The sequence below is a fragment of the Zophobas morio genome, unplaced genomic scaffold, assembly GCF_036711695.1.
Source record: "Zophobas morio isolate AGI-343-1 ecotype UQ-CSIRO unplaced genomic scaffold, CSIRO_AGI_Zmor_V1 ptg000044l, whole genome shotgun sequence".
NCBI classification, from domain to species: domain Eukaryota; kingdom Metazoa; phylum Arthropoda; class Insecta; order Coleoptera; family Tenebrionidae; genus Zophobas; species Zophobas morio.
The window spans coordinates 9,771,889-9,785,164 of record NW_026972149.1 but is presented as its reverse complement, the minus strand read 5'-3'; the positions used below and the strand labels follow the sequence as shown (position 1 = coordinate 9,785,164).

Sequence of the window (13,276 nt, the reverse complement as noted above, 5' to 3'; positions counted from 1 at the left end):
TACTATCACTAAACTTACGTTAATCCGTCTACCCATCGTCATCTCTAAGTAAAATTCTCGGTACCACAGTTGCGACAAGTCGCAACATTGCTGTAACGATTCTGTAGGTTTTTTCAATTAGGGGAGATTTTACCAACGTTCACGTACTTACCGCTAAAACTCAACAAATAATTCCAATAGAACGACGTTTTATGAAACTGATCAATTTGCATCAAATACTGTCCATCTATATCTTTTCTTAGTGTCCGTTTCCCGCCTGACTTATCAGCAATTAGAGACTCTAGCATGGTTCTTACCATATACAATTGTGTGGAGGAAGGGCCAACGTTCCTCCTTGGCACTTTAACGTTGAACCCGTTATCATCCTTTTTGCCCCTTAGAGCCGGATCTTGCAAAGGTTCCACGCCCCGTTGCCAATCGGCACACGTTTCCCTAACCGACATAATAATACTACAAACACAACATTAGTAAGTTCACCTCCACCCCAACTTCCACACCTTCTAATAAGATCCTTCTTATTCTTTATCGCTTTCCTCAACGGCTCCCTCAGCGTGATTTGCACGAAATCCTGCAACTCCGCGTAGATATTCCTCCTAATAGCATCCGTAAAAACGGTCTCCATCCGCGCCATCAGCACTTGTAACCCTTTTATCATCGCGATTACTTCAATCAACGCGAATTTCTCCTCGTCACTGTAATTGTAACGAGTCGCCCTTTCGTACTCTTCCGCTTCCAAAGGGCATTCTTTATTTTGGTGATGATCCGTCGGGTGTAGGAGTTTCCATGAGTAAAGTTCCGTTACTACACTAGTCCACTCCGACAGCAACTGCAACCCCCGTAACGCTAGTTCTGCCGTTTCTTTATTTTCGACGTCGCTACCACTTTCCTTGTAAGTCGTAGTGACTTCGTTACTGTATCGGGCTAATTCACTTATGTACTTAACGTGGTCGTCGCGGATCTGGGGCAAATGCACCATCAAGTCAGCCTGAGGGGAGGGAGTATTGCTACTGGATAAAGGCCATTTACTGGGGTCAAAGTGTTTGCTTCGTTTGATGTAGTTGAAAGGGGCGATCTGCATGTCGCCGAATAGAGGAACGACTTCTAAATTCTGAAAAATAGAGGCGCGAATGACGTGTGGCTCAAAATGGCGGCTATGTTAAGATTACGTTAAGGCAAATTTAGGAAGTATTTTAGTTTTGAGATTAACGTTTTTGTGTGAACCGGTGATCCTCAAATGTGTTGTAGGTGATTGAAGGTTAATGACCGTTCTGAAGCACCAACAGCAAGTTACCAATCTAACACGTGATTAAATAACCGCTTACGATTGGTGCGGTAGCAGCTTCCGTCTACCGTGAAAATTGCTTGAGAATCATTGTATTAACCACTTTTCTTGTTATAAAAGTTAATGCAATAAAGACACTTCTCCTACATGATTGTGATTTACTTACCTTAAAAATTCTATCAATCCTATCCAACCTCAATTTCTTTTTCTGATCTAGCTTGTTAATATTGCACAATTCGCTATCCATTAGGAAGAGTCCAAACCCCATTACTTTTACAAGCATGTGTTTCTCACTAGGCGTGAGATACATCTTAGTTTCAAACATGTGCACGCATATATTTACCACATCCGCAAGCAACTCTTCATAACCGTTAATCCTTTCAAGGTTTTCTTTAACGGCATCGCGAATTTTGTTCTGCGTTGCCAAAAACATGGAAAGATTTTGTGACTCTTGCAAAGTTTGTGAATCTGACATGACTTTCAAAAATTGTGCAGCTCTGCGATATGTAGAATAGTCGTTTTTCACGCTGGATTTCATGTTCTTTAACTCATCTAAGACCGCGAACATGTTAATGAACTTTCCAAGTGTGAGAAGATAAGCTTCTGAGACAAAATCTTTCCTTTTTTCTGTGTGGCATAACCGTTTCACTTCTTCAAAGAAACGTTCAATTGCTTTTTTCTAAACAAAATAAAAAAAAATGTAGTTGGGTTGGCTTTGATAGGCAATTGCGCTTACTTGAAAATACATGAAATTTAATAGTTTGTTCACTTCAGGGGCAAGTACTTCCACTGTTTTTTCATAGATTTCAACTCTGTTGGGTTGTTCATTTGATTTTGGTTGAGGGATAGCTCTCGAGCAACACCTCCAGGTGTATAGCATAACTGCATGTTCTTGACCTTCCTCCAAAAGTTCATTCTAGGACATACTTTTATTAATAAAGAGCGTGTTTTGAGTGAGGTTAACTTTACGAGACTCGCATGGACGGTAGCTTCCTCTATATATTTCGCGATTCCGGTGACAAATCCGTTGCGATCTTCGAAGTTGGTGTCAAAATTTGCCTGATACACTACTGAACATGGTTGGGCTTCTATGCAAGGCTGTTCATCTGGCAAAGGAAGTTCGTCCAAAACGTCGACGTTTGATAATGCATCGCTCAATGATACTCTATCGGTTCCAGCCATTGTAATCACACTACAGTAATATAGGAAAGTGAATAATTAAATCTACAAAAAGTCATTGAAACAATCACAAATAAAATAACACAGAAACGCACATTTGTAAACATGGTTAAAAACGAGAGGTTTTTTTATTAATAACAACGTGAACTAATTTTGTGCTGTTTTAGAAATATTAACATTTTTAGGTGCGGCAGAAGACAAGTAAACAAATGACAAATATTTTACTAGATATGTCAACAACCTCACGCAATAAAAGTTACTAAGTTTGGTGCAATACTTTTCCGAGTGTGATGCAGATATCGACTACAAGATGGCGCGACCGGTTCTTCCCCGGACGTGATTCCACTCTGGGAAAATCATTACTTGAAGAATTTAATTCCCTTCTCGCACTTTGTGCGTATTAAATTTATTTCGCAATTATAACGACAGGCGCAATATTAGAAAAGAAAAAATCGAAGTGTCACACTTTCATATAAATATTTAATTTAAATTGAAATCTGATTCGAGAAAGTAGAATTTTCTCGTAGCACTTTTCAATCGCGTTGCCAATTATTTCTAATGTTCAAAATTGATTACATTAATGATTAGTGTTGTTTAGCGGTAAGATTTCCGGTTCGTGTGTACAAGCTGCTGGCGCAGGCGAGCTTTGAATTTATCACAGGAAAAAATATAATTTATAACAGTCGGCTTTAATAAGTCACCGCTAATTCAGTGAATTTTTCCGGCGATAGATAAGACGCGTTCCTGATCGGTGTCCTTTTAGTTCGGTTGTTAATGACAAAAAAGAGCATCTCAATGAGAAAAATAAAAAAGCCAGTTTAAGGTATGCACAGTCGAATTTTAAGCAACAGCTTGTTATGTTTATAATTCTCAAATTCTTTGCGTTTCTTGCCCTTTCAACACTCGGAATCATAACTCATCCGGATTTGTTGGTGATTTAAAAAATGGTTTAAATCTATCTTGGTGAAACGCTCAACATTCATGACATTTGATGGTTCGCCGTGAGCGGCGAACCTTTACGTACGTTAATAATAAAAATCAATCATGCAGTGTTTTCAGATTGGCAAATTAATAACAATTTAATATGTATTCAACTTCGTTGATATGCTTGAATAGAGGTATTTTCCGATGGTTTATTAACCATAAATTTATATACGGCTTATTGTTAAGTGCAATAAAATCACTCCAACACTCAGTATATTTTATTGCGAATAAACACAGCCATATTTTATTAAATGAGCGCAGAAATTGGGATGAAGGTATTTCATTACAAATATTTTCACCTTTTGTGTCCGTGAATTAATTCAAGGGGCAAACAAACATCCAATCCTAATTAGTTTAATTAATTATGGCAAATAATTTTAGCGAGAAAGTTGTTTTACTTTTAATTACATTATACAGTGTGATAGTGGCTTCTTTCTCGCACTTCTTTCGGACAAGCGTGGACGCATCGCTGCTCCCTCTGTCCGCATACCCCCAAAATATCTCCCATATAAGAATCAATGAAAAATGGAAGAGTGGGATACTACGGACGTCACACGATTTTTACACCTTCACAATGTGCAATAAATTCTCTCCAAAATAAACTTTACTTAATTTAAAAACTGAGTTTACCAACATCGGTTAATACAATGAAGAGCTTGTATTAGCATGTTCGATTATGCTTTGCAAAATTAGTGTAAGTGTGTCACATTTCTTTATAACGAACAGACGTCAAGTCATAAAAGTCGAAGCTACGAGAACGGAGGTTATAAGGTTACAAACACTTTGAGATGAAAACGTGTGCAATCTGAAGCACACTTTCATTATTTTACTCTTTATTTGGTTGGTAATAGTTGATGAAAGATTGGACTGTAGGTGATTTCGGATCACCTGATTATCTCACTATTGTTCCGTAAAAAGGTCACGTTGGTACACCAACTATAATTTACTCTAAAAACGATTAAATATATGGAATAACAAGGAGACGGATACAATGCAAATGACGCTAGTCGTTACAAAACGAGAATATTTTATAATTTGGTTTACACGTTAAAATGTTTACACATAATTGCAATTTTAACATGTTGGACGTAGGTGCAAACATTTCGTTGTTATACAACGTTAAAATTTACAAATTATTAAAATCTTTAACGACCCGTCATATCTACATACTACATACACATGACAGTCGAACATTTACAATAATCATGAAAACTGCTCTTTAACAACGTTTTATAGTTTAATGTGCTATAAATTTCGGTTCGTGTCCACGAATTATAAACGTTTTTATTTTGTAACATCTTTTACGACGCTTTCTGTAATAATCGCGTTTTGTTTGAGTGATGACTTTGTGGGATGAATTCCTATTGTTTTCGAAACTAATATATACAGTTATTTGTATCGAGACCCTAAATTTGAAAGGTGACTTCATTTACGATCTGCTACTAGTACGAAGTGGCGTCTGATGGGCGTGATTTTGCGCACTCATATTAATGTAAATTTGCTAAAAATGTGAAGTAGTTTTAGCCACGCATTTTTCTGCATACTTCAACATATTAAACTGGTATCACGGTAGACTGCTGCCGAATTCAAATACTACTAGTTAAATAAACTTGTTTAAGCGTGCACATTTATGGTTTCGCGTTTTTACAATATTTGTTTTTGTGTGTTGAAGCAGATTTCGTAAGGTCCAAATATTATATTGGAAATTGTCGAAATATAGGTTTCACTTGCAATGATAAGTTAATCAATAGCGGCGTTTTTGTCTAGTTGATTTTATTGTGAAGTTTTTATTGTGTTGAAAATAATATCGCTACAATGAACAGTGAAAGTGTTCCAATAACGCTTTTTTGTGAATGTCCAAGCAAACAATTAACTAACAACCTTAATTTTCTGGGCAAATTGCGAGCGTGATCTTATTAAATGTGTCGTTGAATTTAAAACTTTCACGGTTTGATTTCGGCGACTATTAATTCAAAATTGATTGTTATTGGATGTCGATTGTGTTTCAGTGCACGTAAAAACGAGGATGGAAATAAACAAAGCACGTTGCGAGAGCGACAGATGCACGAACTCATATTGACATTTCGGAACGGGTTCATTCAAAATATTTAATATAATTTAGTAACTTGATATGGCAGACGAGTGTCAAACGGTCAATTGAAATAAAGAGGGGTCCGAAACAAAAACGCCGTCGCTTTTCAACCAGAATTAATCCAAAATTTGTGGTGGGACTTAAGAAATCACATCTTATTTGTCGAATCTTAAACCAAACATCCGGTGTACACGACGTGCGAAATAATAGGGAGTGTGAAAAAAGTGGAGGAAATTTTCTGGTAAAGTGCTTCTTCTATTTCGATGTCTGTTTCTGTCTATATTAAAATGTTAAACGTTCGGAGAAGAAATCATCTCGCTCTTTGCTCGTTCAATCCGTGTGAAGGCAAAGCCGGGTGAAGTGGTAGACGCGAAAACAAGTGTCAAATTATAACACGCTTGATTCAATTTTGCTCGCTCGAAATGACGGACTGTCACTAACGCATTGCTGGTATTAAGTTCCTATCGGCTCAACCGGTCGTATCGCTGCAGAAAAACGCCCCAACGCACCTTAACACGTCGACACTTGACCCTCCGAAAAACATCGGCGATTTCGAACGTTCCGGCCCACCGACGCTCACCAGGGGAGGCGAACGTCGTTTTTCGCACCTTGAAACGCCCATTTCTTTCCATACTACAGATTTGGGTAATGCGATTAATAGTACGGGACGCCTATGGAGCGGGAGCCCAAATTTTTGTCGTTTTTGTGTCATTTTCAAAGCGGTCTTTTACAACAATGTGTTCATTATTTATTAATGAGGAACACATTTTATACCATTGTTTGGACTGATGGAAGTTTATTAAACGTTTTAAAGCATTAGCCACTCTTTACGGCAATAGTTTCTATATGCAATTAAAAACTGTGAAATTACGTAGTAAATTACAATGCTAATGTAGTTATTAAGAACGAATAGTTAATAATAAAAGTAAAAACTTCAACCGCCGCCACTGCCTGTTTGATTCACAACAGGAGCGCAGTTTCCCTGAAATACGTGAAATATCCCAAAACGAAGTTAATTGAATATCGATTTAGAATTAGGACCTTATGCAGACTCATTTTTGAACATAATGGCTCGCTTTTTACCGAATATGCTAACTACCCACTACCCTTATAAAGACGTTAGATATCATTTTATGGATATACAGCATTCCTAAATTGTTTTATCCCTTCTAGATAAAAACTGCTCGCGTTTTTTCCGTAATCAGGCTCCACGAAAAATGAATAACATTCCTCGCAGTGTTCTTTTTTGTAAACAAGAATGAAAATTTAATGTAAAAATTCAGCTGATTACATTTTTCAAAAGTTCCAATTATTCAAATTTTACGTGCTACGCCCACAGGTTCTAGTTAAATTCTTGTAATACAGGTGTCATGTTGCTGAATGTTTTATGTCGCTCTAACTCATTTATTGCCGTTATAGTGAAACGTATTAATGAAAAATGCAATTAAATCACCTGCGACGGTCAGTTACAGTTTATAAACACACATGAGTGCACTTTATCTACCCTTATGACAGCGTTTGCAAATTTCCATTATTAAACGTGATATAATAAAAGTCACATTAAATACTACAATTAACAAACTTGTATTAAAGCAACGCAGCGATATTGTGTGTAAAAATATGAAAATTTTTGCCTTTGTTCTCAGCACATTCGACAATTACCTGAAGAGATTTTTTGTAGATAGATGTAAAGATGTAAATACATTTTCTTGTACTTTTCGGGTCCTAGAAAGTACGTCGAGCCTCGTTTCTTCCTTTACTCACCCGTTTTTCCAGAATCGCCCACTGAAATACATATTGCAATTTTTAAGAATTTCAAAAAATCCGAATTTAACCCCGAATTTTTCGAAAATAATTCTCATTGCCTCTAAACACGCTATATTTTTGGAATCAGCACGTCAAAATCTATAACACTGCATTTTTTGAGAATTTTTAGGCGACTTTTTCAAAAATGAAATGTTTCCAATCTTCAAAATTCGACCCATTTTTCACCATTTTTGAAACTTAAGGTCGATTTATAAACTTGCCGTTGAGGTTACTGTTCGTCGTTGACGTTGCCGCTGTAAGATAAATACGCAGCGAAGGTTTTTTTTTTAAATATGTGTCCCTTATTTCATTTTATTGGACAAAAAGTGGATTCTTTATCGATAAACTGTGGAATCTAAACGAAAAGGTAAACCCACGGCCGCTTTTGAATTTAATTGGCTTATTTGATTAGATGAAGACTGATGAAAAACGATAAAAAATTAAGAAAATGAGAAAAAGGATCCTATAAAAAACCACTAAAAAGGAGGTCAAAAACGGGAACAAGCGACCAAAACAATAATAAAAAAAATGGTCGAAAGTTGTTTTGACAGAACTTCCCTCGCTCCTGAAATACAATGATGATTTTTTGAGTCACCCTGTATACACAAATCCAAAAACTATTAATAGAATGATAAATCACAAGTACAGACTCATCATATTTTGTATATTTTAGATAGGACCTATTCAACAAAATTTTGGGTGACATCATCAATTTTTTAGGGGGATGAACAAATACATTTTGATTAGAGATGTACCGACTGTAGGTCTGGCCGACTAGCCGACTAGCCGATTGTTCGGCCAGTAAAAGCCGACTAGTCGGCCGACTGTTCGGCTTTGCTAAAACCGGTTTATAAATGCGACAGACAGTATGTTTTTTTTTTCTATTTCTCTGACTACCTTAAAAATTTGTTTTATTTTGTGGGTATTGTTGGTGATTTAAAAGCGACGGTACGGTTTTCAGATTTTATTTCGTTCTTTACTGTTCGAGAGTGCCAGGGAGAAGAAGGAAGGGTGTTTAAAATGGTACACAGGTAAGCTCGGTTTCGAAGAGGTGGAAGTAGGTAAAGAAGGAGTTTAGAAAATTCTAGAAGGGAAAAGAGAAAGTATGTAGGAGCGTAGGGCAGGTAGCCGAAAGATCGGAAGTATTTACATTTATACAATTATTATGAATGCGCTCAGGTTGAACACCTGATTTTGTGGGAACTGTTGTTCATACAATTTTAATAACAGGAATAACTAAAGTTCCTTTGTTTTCCAAAAAATGTATTAAATTTGTTTCGATAATTTTAACATTTAATTTTTTTTAGTAACTCAGTACAAAAATAAAGAATAACACAATTTAGGGCCAGTTTATACAATATTTTAACTGCGATTAAGTTGAAAGCGCATTTAACAAGGCCATTAGCGACGTCTGATTGGCGTAGAGTCGGTCACATGGTACTTTAAGGCGGGGTTAAAAATTAAATCGCAATTAAATATTCAATTGAGGTTCTGTAAACCTGGTTTAATTGTGTTATATACTATTTTAATTCTAATAAAAAAAGCCGACCGGTCGGCTGTTTAGCCGACTAGTCGCCGACTGTAGCCGACGATGAAAAATGGCCGAATAGTCGGCTTATCCGACCGGTCGGCCACTAGTCGGTACATCCCTAATTTTGATCAAACTTTTACCATGCTTATGATAACTTTAAAACATCTCCAAGATTTCAAAGCATTCGGTTTTGTAGTTCCTGATTAAATCAATAAAATAAATTCACGCATTCATTAATTTTTTTGAGTCACCCTGTATATGCAAATTCAAAAAATATAAATGGAATGATAAATCACAAGTACAGACGCATCATATTTTGTACATTTTATATAGGATTTATTCGGCAAACTTTTGACCTGACGTCATCAATTTTTTGGAGAGGATAAGCAAATATATTTTGACTAAAAATTTATTGTGCTCTTTATAACCTTAAAACATCAGCAAGATTTCAAAGAATTCGGTTAAGCAGATTCAAAATTAAATTGCAAAATGTTGTTTTATAATTTTGATTTTTTGTCCAAAAATCTGGACGTTTCGGGTAAAAACTCTAGTCGGAGTCATAAACTACATGTTTAGGACTATGTTATTTTATACAATTTAAAACCCATTTGCTATGTACAATTTTGAAGTCACATTATCGCATTAGTGGTGGGGATGATTAGAAAAATTTTGGTTAGCGTTTTAACATCTACATGATATTCCTAATGTAAATACAAAATTTGACAACAATCGGTCGAGTACTTTCGGAGATTATCAGTGTAATAAAAATCCGTGACGGCAGACAGACGGACAGACAGACAGACAGACGGAAACGGGAGACCTATTTGTTCGTTCTCTAGGGGTCATGAAAGATCGAGAAAACATAAAAGTAGAGAGTCGGCCGACGGACTCGATTACAATACTTCCTTCGCTTACGCTCGGGAAGTAAAAATCAACTACAAAAAGTGACAAAGAAAAGGTGATAAAAAGGGCCCAAAGAGCACGACAAATAAGTCTACACCAGAGCGATTGCAGGAAAGTGACATAAAACACAATAAACTCAAGTTCCATAAAGATATTTCATTATAATAAAAGTAAAAGTTAATTTTTCAAAAATTCGTCAAAATATTATTAATCTTAAAAACTGTTTGCTGTTACGAACCGTAAGTGCCGTAACATATTTACCTAAACACTGTTGACACTAAAAAATGCAAGACCTGCTTTGAAATTTGATATTGATTATCTCAAAAATCGTCAAACGTTTCAGTTGGAGATCAAGTACTAAAAAAAATTCTACATCGTCTCTATCTTGGTCGCAAGCAAGTTATTTGCAGATTAGTCATTTATAAAACTCAACTTCTATGAAGATATTTCATTATAATAAAAACAAAAATTCCCCATCCACCCATCTTTTAATCCGATTTCTACAACTAACAGAAAAACGCCTTCCCATGAAATTTTTCTAAACAAAAATCCTGTATTATTTATGTAATATAATCATTGATTTCTCGTAAAGGTAATCGAATTTTTGAGTTCATTAGACATTAAAAAAATTTTTGATAAAAGGGAAAACTAATCTCATTACAAAAAAAAGATGTATTTTCTTCTTTCTTGTATGTTGAGATCCTGAGGTTGTCAGAGCTAAAGATAACTCTTCTGGATCTCCTAAACAGGATCAGTGTGAAAAAATGTGGTACAGTTAGGTGTCATTTTTATTTAATTTTTCAAAAATTTGCTTAAACACTGTTGACACTAAAAAATTAACGACTTGCTTTGAAATTTGTTCTTGATTATCTCAAAAATCGTCAAAATTTTCAGATGGAGATCAACTAAAAAAAAAATTCTGCATCGTCTCTATCTTGGTCGCAAGCAAGTTATTTCCAGATCAGTCACTTACAAAACTCAACTTCGATTATAATAAAAATAAAAAACTCTTTTAACCCGATGTCTACCACAAAAAGAAAAACGCCTTTCCATGAAAATTTTCTAAACCAAATTTAACATTTAGGAAAAAAATATAACATTGTCATTGATTTCTTGTATAAATAATCGAATTTTTGAGTTCATTAGACATTAGAAATTGTTCTGATAAAAGGAAAAACTATTGTTCTCATTATAAAAAAAAAGAAATAATGATCAGTGTGAAAAAATGTGACTCAATTAGTTGTCATTTTTTATTTAATTTGAATGATATTCACCAAAATCAGTCTTATCTTAGCAAGTACGGAAAACGCCCACCCACCTTCTATTTCCTCAGAGGATATGTTCGTTATATCAGTACTATATAACTTCAACGTCAACAACAAATTTATCAATACCACTTTAACTAAATACATTTTCTTGTGATTTCGAGTTACGACCTCGGTTCTTTCCAACCGTTTTCCAGAACCGGCCGTTGAAATAACGAAATTTTTGAAAAATTTTATCTTAAACCCGGACATTTTGAAAATGTTGAGCGATCTACATAAACACTCTATATTTTTCGAATCAGCACGTCATATCATATATCCCTGAATTTTTTGAGAAATTATAGACAACTTTTTTAAAAATAAAATTTTTCCAATGGTTCAAATTCTTCAAATTTCGAAAAATCTTTCACCATATTTGAAACATAACTAAATACATTTTCTTGTAGATTTCGAGCCGCAGAACTCACTTCCAACCTCCTTTCTTCAATAAATTTGAATTTGGAATTGTATATTTCAAAAATACTGCTTCGTAGCCATAAAGACGCTATATTTTGGAAATTAGTACGTCGAGATCTACATACCTAAATTTTTTGTGGATTTTTAGCCAACTTTTTTAAAAATAAAATTGTTCCGATGGTCCCCCATTCTTCAAATTTCGACCCATTTTCGACGATTTTCGCGACAACCAACATTTCTTCGATAATTCCAACCGCTTTTCCAGAATCGCCTATTTGAAATACCGCAATTTTTGGAATTTTTAAAAAATTTGAATTTGGAACGGAGTATGTATTTCGAAAATTTTACTGCGTAACCTTCAGCACGGTGTACTTTTGAAATCAGCACGTCGAGATGTATATCCCAGAATTTTTTGTGGATTTTTGACAACTTTTTCAAAAGTGAAATTTTTGCTTCTTCAAATTTCGACAATTTTCGAAATTTGACTACATATATTTTGTTGGAGATTTCGAACTCTGGAATTCACTTCTGGCCTTATTGCTTCGATAATTCCAACCGTTTTTCCAGAATCGCCCAATGAAGTATCGTAGTTTTTGCAATTTAAAAAAAAATTGGTTTTGAAACCGAATGTTTCAAAAATACTCCGTGACCATAAATACGCTATATTTTTGGCATCAGTGCGTCGAGATCTATATCTCCAAATTTTTTGGAAAATTTTCGGAAACTTTTTAAAAAGCATAATTTCTCATTATGAAAATTTCGGTCCATTTTCGACTATTTTTTAACTTAAGCCAAAGATATTTTCTTGTACATTTCGGCCTCCAGAAGTCCAGATGTTATTTTCGATTTCATTTTTTCGATAAATCCTACCATTTGGCAATTTTTATGCTTAAAAAAAATATAATTCCAAAGAAAATAAAAATCACTTGTATATAAGTGTTATTAGACATAGAATACATATACATAGAAACAGTGTTCCAACAGTTGAGGATCGAGGTTGGATCATTGCGTTAGGAAACGTCAGTACTCTCTTAAATGGTAGTTTGCGTTCGAATTGGTACGAATAATTGATAATTAATTGGCGGTGGCTACGTGATTTTTGAAATTTGCCTGTTTTTTCCGCGGTTCCGAGCACGCTATCTCGGTAAGTTTTGCAGTAGTGTTATTAAAGATTGCATGCGTCCAGCATTTTACCTTGTAAGTTATTGGCTAATTTGTTGTGAAGTTGATAAAGCTGGTGATTATTGTCCTCTTTTAAAAGTGGCAGCTGATTGGTTGGAAAAAATTTGGCTCAACTGTTCGATTAAAAAATTCCCTTGATAAGATCAAATCAGGTAAAAGCGGCACAACTGCTTTGGTGTTGACGTGTGATTTTTTTACATATTTTGAGTGAATATAAGATTTCTCGGAGGTTGAAATCTCGTGGTGTGAAATTTGTCAGAGTTTGTCCTGGTGCAAAATGGACCATAAAAAACATTGATGAAACAAGATACGTTTTGCTTATAGTACGCGCCAACGTATAAATATTTAAAATTGACATTTTTACAACAGTTTTTATGACTCTTTACATGATGTTTTATAGTGATAATTAAAATTCCCTAAAAAAAACTGCAAAAGCGGGTAATATTTGGGATTGTTGATCTACCTCGTAAAAAGGTGGCGGCGATCGAATTCAAGCGTTTTTTTGCTTTGTATAATTTTATACGACATATTTTACCGGTTAACGTAATGTATTTTATGGGTCTTTTTGAGGTTTAGCGGTGTCGCACTATAAGAAC

The 13,276-nt window shown here is 35.0% G+C and overlaps 1 protein-coding gene across 3 annotated transcripts in view; it reads right to left on the bottom strand.

The window, feature by feature from the left end:
• Positions 1-13,276, bottom strand: part of LOC135141880 (cytoplasmic FMR1-interacting protein) — a 64,415-nt gene that overhangs the window by 2,463 nt on the left and 48,676 nt on the right. The window contains exons 1-7 of one of the 3 annotated variants that reach the window (XM_064073454.1): positions 2,557-2,682; positions 2,252-2,506; positions 2,019-2,198; positions 1,449-1,961; positions 498-1,108; positions 152-450; positions 19-101 (exon numbers count right to left, since the gene is read on the bottom strand). In XM_064073454.1, coding sequence (XP_063929524.1) covers positions 19-101; positions 152-450; positions 498-1,108; positions 1,449-1,961; positions 2,019-2,198; positions 2,252-2,464 — 1,899 coding nt within the window. In that variant the 5' untranslated portion in view covers positions 2,465-2,506; positions 2,557-2,682. Of the gene's footprint in view, positions 1-18; positions 102-151; positions 451-497; positions 1,109-1,448; positions 1,962-2,018; positions 2,199-2,251; positions 2,507-2,556; positions 2,683-13,276 lie in introns of those variants that run through there. The other 2 variants (XM_064073455.1, XM_064073453.1) reach the window with 2 other exon arrangements.